The sequence below is a fragment of the Aquarana catesbeiana genome, linkage group LG04 (assembly GCF_042186555.1).
Source record: "Aquarana catesbeiana isolate 2022-GZ linkage group LG04, ASM4218655v1, whole genome shotgun sequence".
Classification (NCBI taxonomy): Eukaryota; Metazoa; Chordata; class Amphibia; order Anura; family Ranidae; genus Aquarana; species Aquarana catesbeiana.
Window position 1 is genome coordinate 68,429,691 of NC_133327.1, and position 27,538 is coordinate 68,457,228.

Genomic DNA, 27,538 nt, shown 5'->3' on the forward strand with positions numbered 1-27,538 from the left:
CTCCCAGGTGGCTTGTGGCAAACTTTAGACAAGACTTTTTATGGATATCTTTGAGAAATGGCTTTCTTCTTGCCACTCTTCCATAAAGGCCAGATTTGTGCAGTGTACGACTGATTATTGTCCTATGGACAGACTCTCCCACCTCAGCTGTAGTTCTCTGCAGTTCATCCAGAGTGATCATGGGCCTCTTGGCTGCATCTCTGATCAGTCTTCTCCTTGTCTGAGCTGAAAGTTTAGAGGGACAGCCAGGTCTTGGTAGATTTGCAGTGGTCTGATACTCCTTCCATTTCAAAATGATCGCTTGCACAGTGCTCCTTGGGATGTTTAAAGCTTGGGAAATCTTTTTGTATCCAAGTCCGGCTTTAAACTTCTCCACAACAGTATTACGGACCTGCCAGGTGTGTTCCTTGGTCTTCATGATGCTCTCTGCGCTTTCAACAGAAACCTGAGACTATCACAGAGCAGGTGCATTTATACAGAGACTTGATTACACACAGGTGGATTCTATTTATCACCATCAGTCATTTAGGACAACTTTGGATCATTCAGAGATCCTCGCTGAACTTCTAGAGTGAGTTTGCTGCACTGAAAGTAAAGGGGCCGAATAATTTTGCACGCACCACTTTTCAGTTTTTTAATTGCTAAAAAAGTTTAAAATATCCAATAGATTTCGTTCCACTTCACAATTGTGTCCCACTTGTTGGTGATTCTTCACAAAAAATTAAAATTTTATATCTTTATGTTTGAAGCCTGAAATGTGGCAAAAGGTTGAAAAGTTCAAGGGGGCCGAATACTTTCGCAAGCCACTGTATCTCCTACTCTATCCACCTTTAGGTGTTCCCTGAAAACCCATCTCTTTAGAGAAGCCTATCCAGCCTCCATCTAACAAATACATTTTTATTTTCTCTATCAGCTCATCCCCCACAGTTATCACCTTTTGTATCACTAGACCCTCCCCGTTAGATTGTATGCTCTGACAAGCAGGACCCTCTGATTACTTTTGTACTGAATAGTACTGTAACTGTACTGTCTGCCCTGACTTTGTAAAGTGCTTAGCAAACTGTTGGCGATACATAAATCCTATATTATAATAAGATTAACACATGGAACACCGAACCATACACTGTAAAAAACAAGCTCATTTTCATGCCCAGGAGTGACAGGTGTTGCGTATAAAAAAATCTGGATAGAAGCTGCACTCCGCACAGTACTCAACCTTGTGATGATGGGTGCACATATACACCACCCGTGTCTTCCAGGTATCTAGCACCTGGCAGAAACCAGAAGCGCATCTGCACACATGGGGTGGATTTCTGAGTGTGAGCACAAATGCTGCCAACTTCTGCCAGATTGGCATTATACTGCCCATAGGCATTTTTGTGCATGTGCAGAAATCCGCCACATGTGCACAGATGCCCCACTCAGAAGCGGCTTAGTAACACACTGCCTTCTGGGATAGCTGTGACGTAGCAATCTTAGAAGTCAGCAGTGCTCCCCCTTGGCTGGGAACCTGGAGGTGCTACCTCGCAGCACATGACAATTAAAAAGTAAAAATTTTAATTTTTTTTTTTAAACAATTTGTGTAAAAACAAAAAAAAACAGGGGGGGGGGGGGTTAAAATTAAAAAAGGTTGATGTAGTGAGTTTAGTTCCCCTTTAATGCAAAACAGGCTGTCTTCACAAACATGCGAAACGCATCTATTTGGAATGCTGGTGTCTTCGCATCTTTGCATTGGGTGTAGCATACAGCCACCTCTACAATCAATGCGCTGTATGCTGGTATCTGCACATTGGTGAATTTACTTGTGAATTTACTTGGGTACAGTGATGGATGTGTACCCCAAGATGGAGACAGTTTGCATCTTAGGACTGCTCTTTCATGCCTGTACACATACAGCTGTATGCAGTTACCAGCATACAGTCGCAGCCTGTCATTGACTGTACAGACAGATGTACAACAACATCTCCTGGGGAGAGAAATACGCTTGTTGCTGATGGTGTACGGCTCTCTGCAGCAGTGTTAATGAGTCCTTAGTATAGCATGCCTGTGTCTGCTGTGGAATTTGCAGCAAGAAAATATTAAAAAGAGCAAAGATGGTGGAGCTGGAATCGGGAACATACCAGTCTACATTTTTACCAAGATTCAGACCATTAAGAAGATAGGAACACAGACAACTATAGGGATTTTTTTTTAGCTAAGACATTTTTATGAATGTTTAGGATTCTGAGGGTAAAAAGTGGAACTCATGACATTTATTTTAAACTATTGGATACAGTAAGGAAGAATTAGAACCTCTGTTGGGTATTTATTGCTGTTTGCATCCCCATCTGGCAACCAGCAAGAAAAAGTACATCCCATACCCATATCTCACTAGAGATCCTGTCATTGGAGGGTTAATCACTACAAGAGCAAACAAGCTACATACCTACCTCTACTGCATTCTTCCGGCTGGACCAGTGAGATATCATCAGCTAGCCAGTGATATTTTGGCCAGCAAGGGACTGACACCATAGAAGTTGGCAAGTGTTCCATGTAGTACCCTTGTTACTGGTAAGCTGCTGTCATCAACAGAATCGCTAAATGTGACATGGGAGCTTTCTCCAGCATATACAAAAAAAGTTGGCAATAATAACCCTATAGTCTATGAAAGCTCAGATGCAACAAGCAATGACAGGGATGGTGGCTGGACAGAATAAAATAAAGCTTTGGTGTACAGAAGGCCAAGCTGGTTTCTGCGGGGAAGCAACCAGCTGTGATAGGGGTTCCTGTAGGGGTGGAGAAAGAGATTTCATGAACCTTTACTGAAAGTAATGTGGAACTAAACCCATGCACATATGTGCAATATTGAATCTTGCACAGCGTTTACAATCATAAATTATTACCTATAGTCATCATTTCCACCATATATTTAGAATTTTCAGTAAAAAAGGCGTGAGGTTGCATACGGCCCTCTGTTTCTAAAGCTAGTGCCATCTTTGAGAAGTAACCGGTCTTCTTTTCCGGGTAGCCTCATCTGCCCACAGCCAACGTCACAAAGTATGAGCACTCATTATTACAATCTAGGTTGTCCATTCATGCATTCATGTTAAGACCATTATCATGAAAGGACGCAGCAACCGGGGACGGAGAGCAACATCATCCCCGAAAATGTCGTTAGATGATGAAGTATGCATGAATGTTCACCCCCACTGGGAGAAAATTCAACAAAGTGGCTGTTCTACGTGATTTTTGGGGGTTGCAGTGTGCAGTCCCCTAAATCTTTCAAGGTGGGCTAACATTTTACCAAAAAGGGCATTTAGTGCCTTTAGTTCAGCAAACAACGCAACAAATAGACAATTGTAAGTATTCGCTAACGAGTAACCAGCAATTGTGACAAACCACCATCATCGTTATAAGAGCCAAGGTCATGTTCAAAGCCAACGAGGGGCCTTCCTGTATATATTTTAAGATTACGTCTAGAAGTCTAAAATTTGGGTTGCACCAATACCGGTATCGGCTCCGATACTAGCCAGTTTCGCGAGTATCGGTACTCACGAAAATGCTCCGATACCGAAAGTGACATCGATTGGGAGTGGACCGCCTCCTCCTCCCCTCCGAACAGTGCCATCCCCACCTCCTCCTCCCAGCGGCATCGCCAGGTGCAGGCCCGCCTGTCCTAACAGCCCACAAGCCTTGTCTCCTCACTGCACACCTCCCTCCTCCAGCTCTGACTCCCGGCCACACTGACGGTCTCCTGTACCATGTCTGCAGTCTCTGATGGCCTCCTGTACCATGTCTGCAGTCTCTGATGGCCTCCTGTACCAAGCCTGCAGTCTCTGATGGTCTCCTGTACCATGCCTGCAGTCACTGCTGTCACTTCTGCCTGTTGCCTTCTCCTTCCCTCTACCAGCTGTCACCTCTGTCCCCACGTCTCCCAATAACCCTCCTATTCCCATCCTCTTCCCCCCAGCAATCACAGCCTTTTCCATCCCAACTCTCCCACCCTACAATCCCTAATTCACCCCACCCTCAACTACCTTGCCCTCGCTTACCTCTCCCCTCCCACCCTGTCGTCACCCAACTCCCGAACAGCAACCCCCCTCCCCCCGCCACCTCCCAAACCACCCCTCTTCCTAGGCGATAGGTATCGGTAATTGGTATTGGCGAGTACCTGCAATAAAAGTATCGGTAGTAGTACTCGGTGTTAAAAATATGGTATCAGTGCATCCCTATCTAAAATACTTGACTGGATCTTCTCCAACACTCAGGAGCCATCAAAGCAGACTGAATGATTAAAACCCTAAAAAAATTACTAATCCACTTGCCAAAATTTTATATTTTTCTTATGTTCATATTTTTAACCAATGTTTCGGAGCAGCACCATCCCACAATTTTCCCTCATCCCTACTCATCAGCATTAATGTAAAAGTTAAAAACTATTTCGACATTGTTTTAACCAGATCCAAGACACCGTGTCCTTGCTTCAACTGTAACAGGTTCACGTTAATTGGTGGAAATTTTATGAAATTGGCATACAACTTTCTTTTTTTGCCTAGCAAGTTGCAGATGCAAATAATGACAACCCCCCCCCCCCCCCCTCCAAACAATTGTTCGATGTATTTTTATTTCCAGACAAACACGTGCTCTCAGGATGGGGCAGATGGGCAGAGTTCTAGTATTTCTAGTGCAGTTGCCTTTTTCCATCGCCAATTATAGCCAGGCAAAAGGAATCCCACCTCTAGTTTCAGTAAGCCAGTATGATTGCTTAATGGGCATGATGTGCTGCGGATTGCAGACAGCAGACGTATTAATACAATTCCCGAGGCCCAGACAGATTAACGCGGCATTGGGTTACAGGCAGCTCTCCGTTCATTGACAGCTCCACTCTGCTGTGTGGACAATAATGTCAATTATAAATGGCACATTACAGAGCCTGATTAAAGGCCTTGCTGAATGAAGTGCAGCAAGTGAAGAGGATACTGTAAACCAGCGCTTTTAAAACTTTGAGGTGGGCTTTGCCTAATAGGAGGCGTGTGCAGCCTGTGCAAAAAAATACACTATTGAAATACAGTACATAATATATATTGTAGGTTTTTACTTGCCTAAGGATCCCATTCATTTCTGAGATACTGTATACACACCCCCGCCACATAGCACAGCTAGTAGAGTGACCTGACTTTTCTCTGCTGCAGTTAAACAATACATTCTGGTCACCTCTTTGCCCCCAGCCTATGACTGGACAATAAAAGAGCAGGAGTACCCCATTCCTCTGTTACTCTGCTCTCTCCTGCTGTCAGTATGTTCCTTGGCAATATATTTGCATACAACACTCTTGATTGGCTCCATGTTTTGCCCCTCTCTCTTACAGACTGATTTTGCACAGCAGAAACCACAACAAATTCAGCAACACTAGTTGCATTTAGGGCCAGGTCCAGTGCATTTTTATTCTGCATCAAAAATGCATGGACAGTAGTTAACATGGATTCCAATGGCATAGTTCACACCAGCCCTATGCGTTCCAGTGCAGTCAACAAAACTAGAATATGTTGCATTTTTTTCTGCATCGAGTGCCGGTTCACACCAGTTTCTGCGTTTATGCGTGTGCGTTTTTAATGCGTTCCGGTGTATTTTTTTAATGCACTTCAGTTTTTTTCCCCTCTTTTTTTCCTTCATCTCAATTAAGGACAATTTAGGCCATCTTTTGTGTTCCGGTGCATTTTTTATGTGTTGTGCTGCATTCCAGATGTGTTCCATGCAGAAAACATGCAACATGTTCTACTTTTGCTGACTGCATTGGAATGCACTGCACTGGTGGGAACTAAGGCCATTGGAATTCATGCCCATGTGTTTTTGATGTAGAATAAACACACACTGGACTGCATCTGGTGTGAACTAGCCCTAAGCCCACGTTCACATTGCGCCGATTTGGCATGCCAAATCGCATTCCAAATCGGCGGCTATTGCCGGCAATGGCACCATCTGAAGTGGTGCGACCCTGACTTTGCAGCACCGAACCGATTCCCAAAAGTGGTTCCTGTAAGTAACCCCCCCCCGGAGAGATGTCGGCCGCTGAAGAGATGTTGGCCGCTGGAGCGGTGAACGAGGACCGCTGCGGGGGCATCGATCTCAGGTAAGTAATTCATAATGTCTTTGTCTTGCAGGTTTTCTTTTTTTTCAAATTTTTTAAAAGGGTTTACAACCGCTTTAAGGTCTGTACACACGATCAGAATATCGTACAAAAAATTCTGCTTTGGAAGCGATCATGCGATAATCTGATCGTTAGTACACAGCTTTAGAGAGTCAATCACGACCAGATCATACGATTTCCGTTTAATCAGTACAGTTGTTTGAAAATGCAATATAAATACAATACAGCACATTACATCACTTCCGAATTTTTATTGTCGTATGAGAATTTTTGTAGCTTTAGTAAACTCCTCATTTTCGATATATGAGACTAGCATGCAAAAAAAAAAGGGATGATCATTCGTCCGACAATCACCTTTTAAAACAATGATTCCCATGTTCTAATGTGCGTTAAAACGTTCGGATCCTTAGGCCTCATGCACACGAGACGCTGTTAAACGCACGTTCAGAGGCAGTTGGACACTTTTTTCAACTGCTCCTGAACTGAAGTGTTTTTAAAGGAACCCAATTTTTTGGACCAGAAAACACAGACATATGATGGTAAACTGCAGCAGAGAATGACATTTTGCGACCCGACTTTGGGGCACCATATCTTGGGGCCACTTGGAGCTAGGAACCCAAATGTGGTGTGCAAACACAGTGGAACTGGCACTACAACATATCTAAATTTGGGGTTCCTAGTACCAAGTGGCCCCAAGATATGGGTCCCCAAAGTTGGGTCGCAAAATGTCATTCTCTGATTTTGGGGCCCCGTATCTCGGGGTAACTTGAAGCTAGGAACCCCAAATTTGGTGTGCAAACACAGTGGAACTGGCACCACAACATATCTAAATTTGGGGTTCCTAGCACCAAGGTGCCCGAGATACAGGGCCCCAAAGTCGGGTCGCAAAATGTCAAGCACTTCTGCAGCAGAGAATGACATTTTGCGACCCGACTTTAGGGCCCCGTATCTCAGGGCCACTTGGTGCAAGGAACCCCAAATATATGTTGTAGTGTTGCTTCCATTGTGTTAGCACACCAAATTTGGGGTTCCTAGCACTAAGTGGCCCTGAGATACGGGGCCCCAAAGTTGGGTCGCAAAATGTAATTCTCTGCTCTGCAGACGCTTCTAGACGCAAACGCGGTAAAACACGGCTAAACGCGGCATGCAAATGTGGCAAAACAGGCGTTTCTGAACGCCGGTTTCAGTTTTTAAAAACATGTGTTCAGCAGAGTTTGCACCGGCGTCTCGTGTGCATGAAGCCTTAAACATCCTTTTAAAGGGTTCATTCACATTTTCAGAAAAAAATTAAAAGGTGAGCTAACCCCCCCCCCCCTTTTTTCAGCTGTACTTGCCTTTAGGGGTGAAATAATTTCATTGTCCACGCACCTCAGTGCAGCGATTGTGGGGTTTAAAACCCACACTGTTCTTTCTCTTCTTTCCCTAGGGATGTCAGGATGGATCAGAGCAGTTTTGATTGGTCAATGCCAGCATGTGAACACACTGAGGACTGTTACATGGCAGATTTCCCCATAAGAAAATTTGCTTTCACTTGTAAAGAGCCAGAGGGAAAGCATAAACCAGTGGGGAATCACATGCCATAAGGCTTATGCACTGTTGTGTAGTTGGACTTTAGGTTTGTGTCTTTACTTGTTAATGTTCAGCTTTATACAGTATATATATATATATATATATATATATATATATATATATATATAATTATTATTATTATTATGTCAGGTATTTATAGGGCGGTGTCAATTTGAGCAGCACTTTACATATTTATCATATATTTACATCAGTCCCTGCCCTCAAGGAGCTTAGGTATATACATAGACATGCATATTATACAGTCACTGATTCCACTTGTTGCGCCATCATTCCTACCATCCCTAGAAGTCCTAGCACGGTCAGCTGGTCACTGCACATTAGGACTTGAAATCAGAATTCCAAGGTTGTTCTTCCTATGTTTGTCAAAAATGATTCCAACTTGTACCTAGCTTGTCTTTTTTTTAACCCAGAGACTAAGATGTACAACCTGCCTCCTCCACCCTCCCACAATACTTAATGCGTCATCCTGCCTACACACGGCCAGCACCAAAACGCAAGTGAATTATATTCTCTAAACAGACAGTTACGAGAAAAATGTATCTCCAGGCTAAGAGCTATGCACACTGTATAAAGCTGAAATTACAGTATCTCACAAAAGTGAGTACACCCCCTCACATTTTTACAAATATTTTATTATATCTTTTCATGTGATAACACTGAAGAAATGACACTTTGCTATAATGTAAAGTAGTGAGTGTACAGCTTGTATAACAGTGTAAATTTCCCATCCCATCAAAATAAGTTAACACACAGCCATTAATGTCTAAACCGCTGGCAACAAAAGTGAGTACACCCCTAAGAGAAAAAAATTCCAAATTGGCCCCAATTAGCCATTTTCCCTCTCTGGTGTCATGTGACTTGTTAGCGTTACAAGGTTTCAGGTGTGAATGGGGAGCAGGTGTGTTAAATTTGGTGTTATCGCTCTCACTCTCTCATATTGGTCACTGGAAGTTCAACATGGCACCTCATGGCAAAGAACTGTCTGAGGATCTGAAAAAAAGAATTGTTGCTCTCCATAAAGATGGCAGAGGCTATAAGAAGATTGCCAAGACCCTGAAACTGAGCTGCAGCATGGTGGCCAAGACCATACAGTGGTTTAACAGGACAGGTTCCACTCAGAACAGGCATTGTCATGGTTGACCAAAGAAGTTGAGTGTACGTGCTCAGCATCATATCCAGAGGTTGTCTTTGGGAAATAGACATATGAGTGCTTCCAGCATTGCTGCAGAGAATGAAGGGGGGGGGGGGGGTCAGCCTGTCAATGCTCATACCATACGCTGCACACTGCATAAAATTGGCCTGCCTGGCTGTCATCCCAGAAGGAAGCCTCTTCTAAAGATGATGCACAGCAAACAGCTTGATGAAGACAAGCAGACTAAGGAAATGGATTACTGGAACCATGTCCTGTGGTCTGATTAGACCAAGATAAACGTATTTGGTTCAGATGGTGTCAAGCGTGTGTGGCAGCAACCAGGTGAGGAGTACAAAGACAAGTGTGTCTCACCTACAGTCAAGCATGGTGGTGGGAGTGTCATGGGGCTGCATGAGTGCTGCTGGCATGGGGGAGCTACAGTTAATTGAGGGAACCATGAATGCCAAAATGTACTGTGACATACTGAAGCATGATCCCCACCCTTCAGAGACTGGGTCGCAGGGCGGTACTGCAACATGATAATGACCCCAAACACACCTCCAAGATGACCACTGCCTTGCTAAAGAAGCTGAGGGTAAAGGTAATGGACTGGCCAAGCATGTCTCCAGACCTAAACCCTATTGAGCATCTGTGGGGCATCCTCAAACAGAAGGTGGAGGAGCGCAAGGTCTCTAACATCCACCAGCTCTGTGATGTCATCATGGAGGAGTGGAAGAGAACTCCAGTGGCAACCTGTGAAGCTCTGGTGAACTCCATGCCTAAGAGGGTTAAGGTGGTGCTGGAAAATAATGGTGGCCACACAAAATTTTGACACTTTGGGCCCAATTTGGACATTTTCAATTAGGGGTGTACTCGCTTTTGTTGCCAGCGGTTTAGATATTAATGGCTGCGTGTTGAGTTATTTTGAGGGGACAGCAAATTTACACTGTTATACAAATTGTAGACCCACTACTTTACAGTGTAGTAAACTAATTTCTTCAGTGTTATCACATGAAAAGATATAATAAAATATTTACATTTACAAAATGTGAGGGGTGTACTCACTTTTGTGAGATACTGTATGTAAAATATTTATCTGCCAAAGTATTTGTCATTCCCTGTTCAGCTAGATGGTACACCATCGAACAAGCAGGTGACAAGAAACCAAAAAGTATGCAGCAAACTGGCAACATTCCACGTGACTTTGAATAGCATCTAACAAAGGATCTTTGTCAAAACTGGAGGAACGTTTGACTGAAGAAAAAAGGGGGGGCGGGGGGATATTGATTATTATGTGATCCTAAGCCAGCCATTCTCAACCAAGGTTCTGTGGAATCCTAGGAGTCCTCCAGAGGTTACTAGAGGTTCCTTGAACTGTGGCTGATTGACCTCCCATCTGATGGTGCCTGCATAGTTCTGGGCCCAACATCACTTGGCAGAGCCAGCAGCATAACTCTAATCATCTTCTCTTAGCAGTCTGTAGGAGTGGAATCCTAAACCACTGCTGTAAGCGGAGCATTCTTCCCACTGACCCCCAAGAAATTTTAGCAAGGCATACTTGAGATCTACAACCACAGCTTCCTGGGAGATCAACATCAGACATCCCAGGAGGCATCTGCATGTATAGAGCTGCAGGAAGAGGGTGGACCTAGAGACCACATCATCAGGGGACCAGCTGCGAGAACCTAGAGGGAACAGCTGGACGTCAAAGAAAAAGATGGTGCTGTGGGCCGTGGGTTACAATGGGACTACACCAGACTCATTTTGCAGGTGAGTAGGCTAAATGCTAAATGCGGACAACCCACCATGACAGGTAAGAGGAGATTTAAGAGGGAAATGAGCAAGGGATAGTGAATTTACTCTTTTAAGACATTCAGTAGCCCACACAACGTATACAGCATATGAGCAACAATGAAGGGAAGAGGTGAGGAGAAATTAAGCCACAACATACAAATTTTGAGGTTTTGAAAAATAAAGCCCCAGGCAATTTTTATACAAAATTAATATAGTTATGTAATCGGTAAACAAAGTTACATAATTGTTTATTTAAATGTATAACTAAAGGCAAAACTTTTTTTTTTTTTTTTTTGGCTTTGGATAGAGTGGCGAAGGATTGGAATGCCTGTCTGGTATTTATTGCTGTCTGTGCCCCATTAGGTAGATTCACCCTCTTTATTTGTCCTGTTTACCATTATCATTGAAAGTTAAAGAAAATCACAGATTTTTGGCTGTCCTTAGAACAGTAATACAGGGGAAATTTTCAGACGGAGACACTTGTTCTGGTGACAACCAGGGATGCCCTCACTTTGGAGGGATTTCCTCTCATTTCCTGTTGTGTCTATGGGCAGTAAGTGAAGAGAAATCTCCCCTCTGATGCTTTTATCAGTGTGGTGCAACTCCTTTACTGTCCAATCAGTAAGCTGGAGGAGGAGAAACGACTTAGTCTACCCAAAGATACGAGACAGTGGTCTAAAGAAATGGGCGGTCTAAAGTTGAACGCTTCTTTTATCTCAAGATAACTGAAGGTCACACATAATCTTTTCAGGTTAAAAGACAAAAATCCCCTGCCAAGGCTCTCTTAATGACGTATATTTTGGAAAGCAGAAAATTAAGGATGTTGTGAGGTCTTCACATCAAACAGAACTTTATTTTGTTATGCTATAACACCATCAACTTGTTTCATAGCTGCTCAGGGTGCTTCATCAGGTATGGTGCATAAAGGCTTCTTTGCAATTTTTTCTGTCCATTGGATTATGAGGCATCATCACGCAAATAAATATTGTCTGATAGTTCTCTTCATTATTAAATCTTTCACAAGTCTGATGAGAACTGTCTTGCACCTATGGGTATTATTAGATTTTTTCATGCCTACCATTGAATTTCAGAAAGTCCTTTACCTATATGTGCTCCCCCTGTGGCTCACTAATATCTCTGAGGGTGATCCAGGGTGTATGAATTTGGACATTTTGCTGGGGTTGCTGCTATATAAGTATTTGGAATTCCTTGGTGAGATGCCCTCCAACTGATTTATTTTATGATGGGTATGTTATATACCTGTGTCAACACTTATGTATAAGATGTTTTATTGTCATTTGAGTAATGGGTTGTTTTTCTCAATTGCAGCTGTACCACTATGTAGGACCCTAAATCTCCTGAAGAAGCTTCTGCTGGTGAAACATGTTGAGCAATTGTAACTATATGTACATTCCGCATGGATATTCCTTGTTGGTTTTAGCAATTTAACAGTATTCATATTGTGAATATGTGCAATGAAGAATTTGTATTTTATCACACTTGTGTGTCCAGGCATCTTTAAAATCCCTCTTTCTCAATATATATTCCAATTGCATATATGGGTAGTCTAAAGAAGCAGAATTATAGTAACAAGTACCACAGCCATGATATCTGACAAAGGGTGGGTGATGAATTGTGTACATAGAGGATATTTGTACAATGTTTTTTTTTTTTCTTTTGCCTTTAGTTTAACTTTATTGTCCCTGGGTTTTCTAAACCTTGCTTTGATGGACATGTCAGTTTTATCTATGGGTCCATTTTAATATTGAAGAATGAAGTGAACTGCAGAATCTGTAGGCGATAAATGAAGATTGACGGAACCACAATCTTCAATCACCACCAGCACAAACTGGTAAAAACAAATTAGCAACAGCAGGAATGACAGCACGGGATGTAAAGATGGCAGATCTCATTGATGGAACCACTGTGCTGAGTAATATGGCAATGTGTCAGTGTCACACTTCAAATTCTACTCCATGCTGGATTTTCAGTATGGAGTGGAAATATCCTTTAATACTGCAGTATCTACGCATTAAAGACCCCAGGTGTGGAACAAAGTTTGCTGCAAAAGTTACGTCATTCTATTAATGTATTGCTCATCCCATCAATGTTTAATATTTCGAATTCCAACCCAACAAGGAGGAAGAAAAAAAAGCACACGCTTTACAAAGCAAACTACGTCAGATCAAGTCATGTTTTATTAATTCGCTCTGTGCCGTAGCAGACAGTGACGCAAATATGCTTTATATCAAAGGCGGCTAGCGAGGACTCTGGGACGAGCTGGCAGTACAAAATATTGACTGTAATACTGCAGCGGAGAGAAGACAGCATGGACTGGGTCTTGTACAGTGCTGGGAATACTCTGCCCTAAATGTAGTCCAAGCCGGGTCTATTGATATATCATTTATTTGTTACACAGAGAGGAGCTATGCCATCTGGAAGTGAACAGATTGAAAGGAAATCTTACGGGAGGTCCCTCCTGTCAGAGAAGAATGGTACATTATGTGCAATATTATGTTACCGCAAAACAGGCGGCCGCTATGAGGAACCATGTGAAGAGCACTCAACCAAATCTGAACAGAAAACCAAAAATAGGCTTAAAGTAAAACTGCATGAATTTTGGTACAGAAAGGTACAAATTCTGCAGTCCACTCCACTCAATCTCAGCATATTACAACCTAAAGCGGAACTAAACCATTGACTTAATGGTTTCAAAAAACAGCTACATTCTAGGCATGTGTTGGGAATGACAACTGTCACATTTGTGTGTGCTTTCAACCAAACTGTCAAACCATCAAATGGCTAGTGCCATAACTGGTCACATGTGCAGCACCCTGGCATATGTAGATCAAACGGAGGCTAATGCCGCGTACACACGAGCGGATTTTTCGTCAGAAAAAAATTGTATGGTTTTTTCCGATGGAATTCCACTCAAGCTTGCCTTGCATACACACGGTCACACAAAAGTTCTCTGAACGTTCGACCGTCAAGAACGCGGTGACGTACAACACTTTCTTGATGAAACGAGAAAATTAAGTTAAATGCTTCCGAGCATGCGTCGAATTGTTTCCGAGCAGGCGTAGGAATTTTGCGTGTCGGAATTTGTACAGACGATCGCATTTTTGGATTGGAACTTTTTCCAACCGAAAAATTGAGAACCTGCTCTCAATCTTTTGCTGGCAGGAATCCCGCTAGCAAAAGTCCAATGGAGCATACACACGGTCGCATTTTCCGACCACAAGCTCTCATCGTTTTTTTGCTGGCTGAATTTCCGATCGTGTGTACGCGGCAAAGGATGGCAGCTTCCATGGCTGAAAAGGATAGGAGGGTTTAGTTCCGCTTTAATATAACCTGCAAGAATCTTGATGCCATTTTTAAATAAATTCTGCAGTCTACTTCTCCACCCCAGCATATTACAACTTAGGGTTGAACTTTAGTCAGAAAATTAAGTCCCACTAGATCATTTCAGGCTTGCCCCTTTTGCAGGTATAGTTATGTAAAACATTAAAATTAAGTGCCTGTAATGTTTAAAATACACTGTCTCACCCTGCTCTGCACATGCTCAGTTGCTCTCGATTTTTAGGCACTTTTAGACACTGATGAATTTGTAGAGGCCGATCTGCTAACAGCCTTAAAGCGGTGTTCCGCCTGGGGGAAAAAAAACATTAAAATTCAGCAACTACTAATACTGTGTAGCTGCTGACTTTTAATATATAGACACTTACCTGTGCAGGGAGCCCGCGATGTCGGCACCCCAGCCGATTTTTATATCAGCTGTAGGGTGCTGCCACTGCCATTCATTGTAAGGGAAACCTGAATAAACCGTGTAGCGCTATAAACCCTAAATACAACCTTTAGGTTAATACGGTGATTAAACCGGTGTTAGAATCCCAATATCAAGGGATATAAAAATATATAAACCCTAGAACTCTAAATGTTTAGAGTAATAAAACAGTGAAAAGGTCCCAAACAAATGAATATATGCAAATGTGATATAGTCAATAAAAAATATGAATTATAAATGTAATACAGTAAATATGTGTTTAAATAAAAACAAGTGATATAAATAGGTGAAAAAATGAAAAGAAGAAATAATAAAAATTATATAAAAGAAGGTAACCAGTGTGAATTAAAGCGCCAATGTGCAAACATAAAAAATTCCAATTTTTATTGGATAATTAATGCATAATTAATAATGTGGAATGTATGTTCCTTGCTAAAGAACGTTGGGGGTTATTTTCGAAATAACTTGACTTGAGTCACTGTAAATCCAAGGGGGACATGCAAGGAGAATAAAAAACAGCATTTTAGCTTGCACATGCTTGGATGATAAAATCAGCAGAGCTTCCCCTCATTTCAGATCTTGCCCTCAGATTTACAGCGACTGCACTTCCAAGTGGATTTGCCTTTAGTAAATAAACCCCATTATTTTTTATTGTTAAGAGTAATGTTGTTATGAGTAATGTTCCACTTGAAAGTGGAATTAACCCCATAGATTTAACGGTTTCAAAAAACAGCTACATTCCCGGCATGGCTGGAATGATAACTGTGACATTTGCTTGTGCTGTCAACCAAACTGTCAAGCCATTAAATGGCTGGTATCATAATGGATCACATGTGCAGCACCATGGCAGTTGCAGATCAAACAGAGGTTAAGATGGCAGCTTCCTTGGCTGAAAAAGATAGGAGGGCTTAGTTCTGTTTTAAAGTGTGGCCCAAATCATAAATTACATATCTGATACAGTCTCTTGCTGAGTCTGTTTTTCCCCTCTGACACAGAGGAGTTATTTACTAAAGGCAAATCCACTTTGCACTACAAGTGTACTGCAAGTGTACTTGGCAGTGCAATTGGAAGTGCAGTTGCTGTAGATCCAAGGGAGACATGCAAGGAAAATAAAAAACAGCATTTTTGCTTGTACATGACTGGATGATAAAATCAGCAGAGCTTCCCCTCATTTCAGATCTTGCCCTCGGATTCCCTCTGGGGGAATCTAGGATGGAAAAGGATGTGGGAGTCCTAGTAGATGATAGGCTCAGCAATGGCATGCAATGCCAAGCTGCTGCTAACAAAGCAAACAGAATATTGGCATACATTAAAAAGGGGATCAACTCCAGAGATAAAATGATAATTCTCCCGCTCTACAAGACTCTGGTCCGGCCGCACCTGGAGTATGCTGTTCAGTTCTGGGCACCAGTCCTCAGGAAGGATTACTGGAAATGGAGCGAGTACAAAGAAGGGAAACTAAGCTAATAAAGAGTCTGGAGGATCTTAGTTATGAGGAAAGGTTGTGAGCACTGAACTTATTCTCTCTGGAGAAGAGACGCTTGAGAGGGGATATGATTTCAATATACAAATACCTTACTGGTGACCCCACAACAGGAATAAAACTTTTTCCCAGAAGAGAGTTTAACAAGACTCGTGGCCTCTCATTAAAATTAGAAAAGAGGTTTAACCTTAAACTACGTAGAGGGTTCTTTACTGTAAGACCGGCAAGGATGTGGAATTCCCTTCCACAGGCGGTGGTCTCAGCGGGGGAGCATTGATAGTTTCAAGAAACTATTAAATAATCACCTGAATGACCGCAACACACAGGGATATACAATGTAATACTGACATATAATCACACACATAGGTTAGTCTTGATGGACTTGTGTCTTTTTTTTCAACCTCACCTACTATGCAACTATCTACAGCGACTGCACTTCCAAGTGCACTTGCAGTGCACTTGTAGTGCAAAGTGGATTTGCCTTTAGTAAATCAACCCCATAGTTTATTATTTGGTGATCTGGCTAGTAAAGTTAAGGATATACTAGTAGAATATCATATGAACATTCATGCAATACTTCAGGGTTTGCATGTTAGCTGCTTATTTTTCATGTTTTTGTAATGTGTCCCAGACTCCCAATGCATTTATGCTAATCTTTTTTTATTCCCCCCACCTTTACATGCATTCCATTGTGCTTACACTAATTTCCATGTGTGTAAAAAAAATTAAAAATGCTGCTGTCCTTTTTTGAAAGTGTTGGAACTGAATGCAGAGGTGTGAGTTAGGGTGTTTTGAAAACATTGATTTGCATTCAGGATGCATTTAAAAAAACGCACCTGAAAGCATCTGGTGTAACAAAGCCCTTGAAAGCCCCAAAGATCACTCTTTGCTGCCTGCAAAAAGTAACAAGCCCCCTTAGTGCAGAATTCCATTGGGCAGCTCCTTTGGACAGTGCTGCATAGCTGGAAGCCTTCAGCCAGCTCCCATTACACTACAATAATGCTGAGGCAGCCACTTGTCCTTCTGCACAGGAACCCCTGCTATGAACCTGATCTAGTGTATGTAAACCGAGCTGGCACAGCACGCCCTGTAACGTGGCAATGACGACTCACCGGCTACCAATGCAAAAAACAAATGTATACAACATGTAAGCTGCTCCTAAATCTCACGCAGACCTGCCTTAAAAATGCTTTGAAAGCTCTGCAAAATGTACGTTTTTACTCTTTTTTTTGGGTAAAAACCGCCTAGCGGGCGAAAAGCGCCACAAAAACATGAAAGTAGCCTTAAAGACACATACGCTAAGTTCCTTCCAATTTGGGAACCAGGGTTGACATGACTTTTCTGATCTCCCTCTGACAAGCGTGGGTCAACTCTAACTGGTGTCTCGAGTGATCCTGGGACTCTATTCTTCCTTTCTCCCTCCTTATCCTACCCCTACCTTTCTACTTTGTCTTTCTTTTCTGTTCTTCTCTCTCTTGATGGGCCTAAGCCGTCTTTTGTTGTCTATTGATACCCAGGACTACTTAAAAATGGCATACTTGTCCTGGCCCCTTTTGCAAACTATGGGGTTTACCCCAAAAAGCATATATGTTCCATTCAGGTTTACTGTGATTGTTTGGAAAGGAGGCCTTCCCCCATTTGTTTATGCTGTATGTTTGTTTTATGTTGGTTATGTTGCCAGTCATAGCCCCTGTGTGGGGCTTTTGGCATTACTGTATGTTTTAATGATATAACTGCAATAAAAATGATTGAACCAGAAAAAAGACACGGTACCATGTGATCTGGTGCCCGCAAACGCACTGCATTTGTGATTTACGTTTGGGGTACCATTAACAACGCAGTATGTGCATGGGACGCGCCTTTACTGCACCAAGTTCTAGTGTGAACCCTCCCTCAAGGCAGGCTTACATTGGCTAGTGGGTATGTTGGAGAACCCCTCTCTTGCATTACAAACAGATTAGCAAATTGAGGTTGAGAATAGGCCAGAAATGGCAGCTCTCAGTGTTCCTCTCTGTACAGGTTTGAACTGCCAAACTTCTTGGTGTGGTCACCTGCAGTCAATGCACATTACTGCTCCAAAACACAACCGCTCATATTCTTTACAATACAACGCTGAAAAATATCAGGGGGAAGGGGGAATCGTATGGAATTGTTGTTAGGCCTCCAAAACAAAAATGTCGGTGCTTACACCAAATTCATGTACCAACAGAAATAGGTCCATCAATTTGTCGGTGGCCGGCACAGAGGTCAGTTTCCATACGAGACACTCCTTCCTCAGTGTACTTAATGTTCCCGTCAAACTGGCCGAGAAGTTGTGTGGTGGGGTGGGCAGAATCTACCCACCACCATTCAAAGAAACATTAAAAAAAAAGTTATGCCCCGTACACACGGTCGGACATTGATTGGACATTCCGACAACAAAATCCATGTTTTTTTTCCGACGGATGTTGGCTCAAACTTCTCTTGCATACACACGGTCACACAAAGTTGTCGGAAAATCCGATCGTTCTAAACGCGGTGACGTAAAACACGTACGTCGGGACTATAAACGGGGCAGTAGCCATTAGCTTTCGTCTCTTAATTTATTCAGAGCATGCGTGGCACTTTGTGCGTTGGATTTGTGTACACACGATCGGAATTTCCGACAACGGATTTTGTTGTCGGAAAATTTTATAGCAAGCTCTCAAGCTTTGTGTGTCGGAAATTCCTATGGAAAATGTGTGATGGAGCCTACACATGGTCGGAATTTCCGACAACAAGGTCCTTTCACACATTTTCCGTCGGAAAATCCGACCGTGTGTACAGGGCATAAGACAAATCCAATTGTGTTAAATGATAGCTTGAAAACCTTAAAGTACATTGATTTTTTCTTACCTGTATAGTGAACCACACATGTCTGGCCCTTCTTGGGAAAAGTCCTGCCTGTTATGAAAAATAAAAATATAATCAGAACATACACATTATTTCAACGTACAAAACTTCTCACATGTTAAATGAATGTTCAGCAAATGCCTTAAAGTATAACAAAAGACAAACCTTTTTTTTTTAGTCTTGGATAGAGTAGAGATGGATTAGGATCTCTGTCAGGTTTTTATTGCTCTGTGCCCCCTTTAGGGAGATTCCCCTCTCTATTTGTCATGTTACCCATTACCATTGAAAATGAAAGCTAAAGAAAATCCCAAATTTTGGGTTGTCTCTAGAAAAGTAACAGAGGGAAAATCTTCCAATGGGGACAATAGTTCTGGTGGCCTGAGTGTCCCCTAGGGATTCCCTTGATTAGCAAGGATTTCCTCTCACTTCCTGTTTTGGCTATGGGACAGGAAGTGAAGGGATTTCTTCCCAATGGGACACAGATGACAAAAATTAAATGATGGGGATTAAGACTACTTTACTACTGGTATATCCAAATTTAAAATATAAAGTTTTGCCTATAGTTTTACTTTAAAAGGATAGTTCACCTTTACAAAAAAAACATGCCTTTGCAGGTAAGGGATGTTTGTAGATTAAAACAAACTGTGCAGCTCTGACTAAAGATGAATAATACCCTTTCTCTAGGTTTAGGCCATTTACATACAGTACATATGAAGCCTGACTGGAATATTCCCAAGACGTTGGTAAGTACTTCCAGGACGTTGCTAAGTGAGGCCTAGTCGTCACTGCGCACCTCCACCACCACAGGAGTGAGCTCTTTCTCTGATTCAAACCTCCTCACATACTCTTTCTCTCCCCTGATGCAGTAGCTCTGAGCTCAGCATTTGAGAGCTCACTCCTGCGATGGTGCAGGTGAGCAGTGATGATAGGCCTCATTTAGCAATAACCTGGGAGTACTTAGCAACGTTCTGGGAGTATTCCAATCAGGCTTCATAAGGTATGTAAAAGGCCTACACCTATAGCAAGGGCTTTATTCAACTGTAGTCAGAGCTGCAGTTTGTTTATATCTAGAGATGCCCTTTATCTGCATAGGCAGTTCACATCTAGTGTGGACGTGGCTCACAGCAGGGGTCCGGTGTGTCCCCGTTCTCCGTTTCAGGGGCGAATCAGGCCTGAATTTTTGGTTGAATTCGGACCTGAAACTGAGCCAAAAACGCACAGGACTCTTGTACAATCTGCTCCGTGGCCGCCACGGAGATGTGTGAATCGGCTCCATTGAGAGCTGGTCACAGTTTCCTGCCATGCAAATTGGATGCAGGGAAACCCACATCTAATTTGCACCAGTGTGAACTCATCGAACTTATCTAACAGGGAAGGCACATAAACCATGTCGTGTTTTTTTTTTCTGTGTCCCCTCTGGGAAGAGTCACCCTTTTTTGCCCTAGTGATCATTTATACTGGAAATGGAAGTGAGGGAAAATCCTCTGTCACCAGAACAGGAATGTAAGGGAGTTTTTTTAGTGAGTACAATTGTTTCATTGGCAAATGCCCAAGAAAGGATTTCCCTCACTTTGGAGAGATTTCTTCTTACTTCCTGTTGTGTCCACAAAACAGGGAACTCTCCTCGGCAAGGGCACATAAGCAATGTTGGGGTCAAAGGAAGGGACCACATCATACAGGGGGACACAAGCATCTGACACTCCTGGAAGTGTTGCATGGTAAGGAGTCTGACATATGTGCTTGCTCTTAGTAATCTACATTTTTAAAGTTCCAATGTAAAATCTAACTATGTAGTGGGGCTTTGCCAGCATTGCAAGGGTTACAACTGCAGTTTAGTGGGGAATAAAAGAGAAAAAAAAAACAACATCAGGGACAGTACTTACTTAATGAAGACTGTGTTCTAGTGGCTGTTGTGTTGAAATCGGAAGTCCTCTGCCTCCAGTTACCCCCACTGCGGTAACCTTCAGGTGCTGCGGGGGTTATTATGAGCGGCTTCAGCCCTTTTTGCTTCCGTTCACCATTCACAGAAGCAGAACTATTGGTTCCCGCTATGAAAAGTGCTCCATAATTTGAGGATGGACAGGCGAATGAAAGAATGGCCTCCTCAATTCATAGGGCACTCATTCATTGTGCGGCTTCTGCGAATGGAGCAGAGGGGGGTGGAAAGGGTGGGCATAGTTGGCAATTGGTGAGTGCCTGTTACAGGCCGCAGAACCAGAAGATCACCACTGCAGCCGTATCTGGGGTCACCACTGGAGACCACTGTGATAGATAGTTAAGATATGATTGTAAATTATCAGTTACATCTCTAGTTCCACCATGTAAACTCATAATCCGACTGAAATACAATCATATTCATGAACAAAGTATCTCAGTGCTACTAATTGATGAAAAATGATACATAAATATTCTGCCCTGATTAAATCCAATCAAAATTGAGTCAAAATCAATCCCAAATGAAGTAAAGGCTATTCAATTGTTTGCGATTTTGATTAGTTTGCACACCGATCGGATAAAATAATAGAAGTGTGTGTGGCCACCATTAGACAGTTGTCACCAGATTTCTGGGAACCAGATTTTAGATTAACCTTTACTTTTAATCTCTATGACAATGTTAACCAGGAAACATTTAAAAAAAAATACATAACACTGCTCCACAACCACCATCACTCTACTAACACTATACGGTTATCATTTATTTACGTACTGTGAAATATTTTTCACATATGAAGTATAGCTAATGGTTTTATAGGGGTTGGGCAAGCTTCTACTTGTGTCTCGTGTACAGCTATTTCCATATCACCACATGTACCCTCATTCACTGCCAGACAAAACATAGAAAGTATGAAAAACACGAGGGCTGTTTGATGAACATTTAAAGTTTTATGGGATATATTTATATGACTTTCTCCAAACATTCACTATCATTTAAAACACAACGGAATATTCACCTGCAGAGAATATTTCAGGAATGGCAGACTGACTGCTTTATAAATACACCCCTATTTTTTTTTTCAAATTAAGGAAAGATATACTATTTTTCCAGAATGGTTCAGTTAGGCTGGCCATACATTATACAACTTTCCTTTAGGTTTACCAAAACCATATAATATGAGGTCAAACCTATACACTTTCAATGTGTTTGCAATCAGGAAGGTCCTTGTACTACATAGTTGAAGGTAAATCCAAAGGAAATTGAATAAGAAAATTGTATAATGTAGGGGTGCAACGGATCGTCATCGATCCGTGATCCGATCCGCGGAGGTTGATCCGTACGGGACACCCGCGATCCGTGGAGCGCTCTATGGCCTCGGGCATAGGAAAGGCCGCGGCTTCAGCCTAGCTCCAGAGCGGCGGCCATCTTGGTACACCCGGCGGCCGTTTAGCACAGAGAGATCGGATGGCAGCAGTGCCAATACTCTGCAATGCCCTGCCAATATTCTGCAATGCTCTGCCAATACCCTGCCAATACTCTGCAATGCCCTGCCAATACTCTGCAATGCCCTGCCAATACTCTTCCATACCCTGCCAAAACTCTTCCATACCCTGCCCATACCCTGCCAATACCCTGGCAATACCCTGCCAATACCCTGCCAATACTCTGCCACACCCTGCCAATAGGGAGATTGTGGATATTACAGTGGGGGAGATTTTTTTTTTGTTGATCCGAAAATGATCCGAACCGTGACTCCTGATCCGAGGAACGATCCGAACCGTGAGTTTTTTGATCCGTTGCACCCCTAGTATAATGTATGGCCAGCTTAAGTAGTCTGCAAAACTTCAAATGAGCTTGGTTTGTAAAGGAAACCCACCACGGTTTCTGATCAATTTGGCAAGTTTATCAAATATGAGACTTGTACAGTATCTGAAATCCTTCATTACTACATGGTCCATGTAGCATGTTTATCAACCAATCACTCCTCCTAGACAAGCTTTATGCTTATAAATGACAGGTCTTCTTAACTGGGCAAAAAGTAAATCTGGATCTAGAGGTTAAATATTTGATTCAGTGTGCCCAAATTTGCCAATGAAAATTATTTATTTATTTAACCAGATGCGAATTGATCACTTTCCTGATATAAAAAAAACTAGGTTGTTTCACCAAACAGGTTTCAGCTAAAGCATAGTGGTCATCAACCCCTACCATAGGCTAAGTGAAACAGTAAATTAATTGGTTTCTCCTCAATGAGAAAATGGCGTTGTTCTCCAAAGACTCTGGGGTTGATTTACTAAAGGCAAATTCACTTTTCACTACAAGTGCACTTGGAAGTGCAGTCGCTGTAGATCTGAGGGGAAGATCGAAATGAGAGGAAGCTCTGCTGATTTGTATCATCCAATCATGTGCAAGCAAAAATGCTGTTTTTTATTTTCCTTGCATGACCCCTTCAGATCTACAGCGACTTTACTTCCAAGTGCACTTGTAGTGCAAAGTGGATTTGCCTTTAGTAAACAACACCCACAATCTCCTACCTGATTTTGATCTTATAACGTTGAAACTTTGAGCCAATCCCAACCCTAATCCTCTGCCCCCCTCATTTTGTCTCTAACTTTCCTCCCTAAAACCCTCTACAATTCCCAACCCTCTCCAATTCCTTCACTCTGATCTATCACTGTGCCTACCAGATGAGGAGCGAACCCTTCTGCCCTGTACACATGATTGCACATTCCGACAACAAAATTCATGTTTTTATTTCTGACGGATGTTGGCTCAAACTTGTCTTGCATACACACGGTCACACAAAGCTGGTCGGAAATTCCGAACGCCAAGAATGCGATGAGGTACAACACGTACGAAGAGCCGAGAAAAATGAAGTTCAATAGCCAGCGCGGCTCTTCTGCTCGATTCTGAGCATGTGTGGAACTTTGTGTGTCGGACATGTGTACACACGATCAGAATTTCCGACAACGGATTTTGCTGTCGGAAAATATGGGATCCAGATCTCAAATTTTGTGTGACGGAAATTCCTATGGAAAAAGTGTGATGGAACCTACACATGGTCGGAATTTCCGACAACTAGGTCCCATCGAACATTTTCCGTAGGAAAATTCGTCTGTGTGTACGGGGCATTCCTCCCTCTCCTTTTTGCTCTCCCAGGAACTATTCAACTTAGATGAGTTGATAGCTGGAACTTGCTAGACATATCCATGTATGATCGAAGATCATCCATAATTATATTATCCCTGATAAGGGAGATCCTATAACCATTTTGAATTAATACTTGATCAAGTGCCTGGAACAATGTACCATTATCTCTTTCCACCTTATCTTATTGTATAATTAAAATGTCCACCAGTGCTCCCAATGTTAGCCCCCAGCTGCTGAACAAAACACCAACGCCCCCTTAATGTATTCCTGTGGCGCTAGACAGTTGGACTTTTATTATCTTAATGAATGTTGAAAACTAATTAAAAACATATTGAAACAAAATTTATTGAAAAGCCGACTCAGGTCTGAAGGCATCTATTGCCATAGTGCTGAGCAGAGTGTGGTGGGGCAGCAAGGGAAAGGTTAGTACATGATGGTGGGAGCAAGTCTACACAAAGTCATAGACAACTGCGCACAGGCACGAGATGACATAGGCTGAAGACCGCCATCTAAGATCAAGGCTTCATCTCTATGGGCTCAACCAGATGGCCTTCAGCTGAATGTTCTTGGAGATTTGGGTATTCAGTTAAACAAGGTAGAGGATAGTCACCCCCACCCCAAAAAAATAGTGACAGCATCTGCCAGCACCGTTACCTCCTTCCTTTTCAACAGAATGCATACAACAAGCCTAAATCATATCTTTAGTACTGAGCATTAAACTATTAAGTGTTTTTTGTTTTATTCTTATTTTCAGTCTGCCGACCATTTCATTCCAGCAGATACCGAGACGCCCCCCTTATTCCGCCCACGTGAGCTGATGCAGCATCTGGTTTTGGTAACGTCTCTTTGGTTAACCTCATAACTGCTGGAGAGAGGGTTTTAAACATAGTAACATCCTACGCCTGACCTTTTAATAAGGACCATCCCCGTCTCATGGCCCAGGTTCTGTTACACAGTGTGAATGTCACCAATACACAGTGCATAAACTTTGTACAACACAAGCACGAGCTCCTAACAGGAGCCAAGAGTAACAGTCTACTGAGGGAATGCCATCTATTAAAAGTACCTTAGCCTTAAAAAATTATAATTCTGCCAACTATGAAATGCTCTCGTATTGGACATTTTTCTGCAGAAAACTCTGTTTCTGCAATGGCACAACAAACTGTTATGACATTTTCACACTTCTCCTTTATTACCCTGCCTGCACAGCAGAAAACCTTGGTCCCACAATCCTACCTTGTTATCAAACATCTAAAATGCATTGAAGATGCATTGTCACATTACCATTCACAGCAAAGTGACAGTGTCTATACAATGGGCCCCCCAAATGTCTTAGGGCTTATTCACACCATCAAAATAAAATGAAAAAAGCACAAAGGGAAATCTCAACTGCTCCTGTATACCCATCCGGACATCCCTCTAGGAAACTTAGTGGCCATACCTTGGCCTTGACCCATAGTGGGGATTTTTTGGAACGGTCACACCGTCTAAGTCCGGTATCTCGGATAATAAATAAAAATCGGAGACACCAGGATTTAGTTGTCCTCTGAGTTATTATTAAATCATAAAAACAATTCGTGACAAGCACAAAGAAACTCTTCTATGAGGACAAACCGGTGCTAAAGGTATAAATCTTATTCACACCATACATGCATAAGAACTGATGGGAAAACTGGGCAGATTTTTCACTTGCAGAGACATGAGTTTACATCAGTTTTCATACACGTTTCAGTGAGTTTTTATGCATGTTGACATCACTTTTCATGCACGTTTCAGTAAGTTTTTATGCACGTTGACACCAGTTTACATGCACATCAATTACAGTATGTGCCCTGTTCACACCACAGTGTTGATGTTGCATTTTTTTCATCAGAAATCTGCATGCACGTTGCAGATTTCTGCGCCAAAAAAATCTGCATATAGAGAACAATTGTTCTTGCAGAACGCATGCAGAAAAACGAATGTCTCTGCACATGGTGTAATGGAGGCTTCATACTCACCTTGCCTACACTCCCTTGCCACCCCTACCTCCATTGAAGCCAGTGAAACCACCTGCCGCTTCTATGTATGGGGCTACCAGCTTGCCTATGACAGTGATCAGACCTAGCAGCAAATCACTGGGTCCAATCATTGCGACAAAACCAAGGGAGTGAAATCAAGTGTCCTAGGTCACCAATTGATTCCAGCGTTGGCTGCTCTGCAGTGGCGACGAGGCAGGAGTGGCAAAGGAGCACAGGCCAGGTGAGCAGAAGGTGGTTGGGGGCCTTCGCAGAAACACGGTTATTATAACTTGAATAATAAAAGTGAGAGCAATACCTTGCTTTCTATGGGGTCTGTTCACACCAACATGCTGCTATAAAATGATGTGGGCATACATTTTATTACATGGCAGCATGTTACAATGTGCAGCTCAAGCTCTGTCAGATTGGATGGAGAGCGTCTGTGAACAGCAATTTTCAAGTCTTGCCACAGATTCTCAATTGGATTTAAGTCTGAACTTTGACTGGGCCATTCTAACACATGAATATGCTTTGATCTATGGTTTGTTTTGTTTTTTCAGCCTAATGATGGCTTGCTTCACTGATAGCGGCAGCTCTTTGGATCTCATATTGAGAGTTGACAGCAACAGATTCTAAATGCAAATAGCACACTTGAAATGAACTCTGGACCTTTTATCTGCTCCTTGTAAATGGGATAATGAGGGAATAACACACACCTGGCCATGGAACAGCTGAGCAGCCAATTGTCCCATGACTTTTGGCCCCTTAAAAAGTGGGAGGCACATATACAAACTGTTGTAATTCCTACGCCGTTCACCTGATTTGGATGTAAAAACCCTCAAATTAAAACTGAAAGTCTGCAGTTAAAGCACATCTTGTTCGTTTCATTTCAAATCCATTGTGGTGGTGTATAGAGCCAAAAAGAATAGAATTGTGTCGATGTCCCAATATTTATGGACCCGACTGTATTTGTAAAAAATGTAAAGATAATTTATCATTTTCCTTTCACTTCACAATTATGTGCCACTTTGTGTTGGTCTATCACATAAAATCCCAATAAAATACATTTACGTTTTTGGTTGTAACATGACAAAATGTGGAAAATTTCAAAGGGTGTGAATACTTTTTCAAGGCACTGTATGTAATACTTATATAGGATCCAGAGATTATACATCTATTGTTTTACAATAATTTCTCCTGGAGTACAAGAGCATACCATTCCTAGAAATCACGAGCGTACATAAAACAGGTACAAACCTCCCATCTGTCTGTATATAAACACAAGACGCAGTGACCTACAGTAAACAGTATCCCACTCATTTGACTGTTTTACCATAGTACAAACCTAAACATATGTTTCGACAAACAACTCGAAACAGAAACGCAATATGCAAAAAACAAGCTGGAAATCAAGACTCGTAACATGGCACATGCAAGGTTCCCAGCAATAAGCCAGGCAATCTTATAAGCTGCCTATATTTTACAAAACAAACTGGGCTCACAGAGAATGTAAAGTGCAGGGCTTAGATACCATTAAAAGAACAAGTATCACTGGTAGAATACTTTACAGAAGTCTCACCAACAAGATCATTTGTTCCTCCTGTCACCCAGGGGACAAGGTGTGGGTGGCACTTTGTTCCCTTCAGAACCATGCTGTCATTAGAAAACAAA

General features: G+C 42.2%; 1 protein-coding gene across 1 annotated transcript in view; it reads right to left on the minus strand.

Moving 5' to 3' along the window:
* Nucleotides 1-27,538, minus strand: part of FKBP1B (FKBP prolyl isomerase 1B) — a 112,621-nt gene that overhangs the window by 75,645 nt on the left and 9,438 nt on the right. Inside the window, exon 2 of the mRNA XM_073625305.1 lies at nucleotides 18,785-18,832. Coding sequence (XP_073481406.1) covers nucleotides 18,785-18,832 — 48 coding nt within the window. The remainder of the gene's footprint in view (nucleotides 1-18,784; nucleotides 18,833-27,538) is intronic.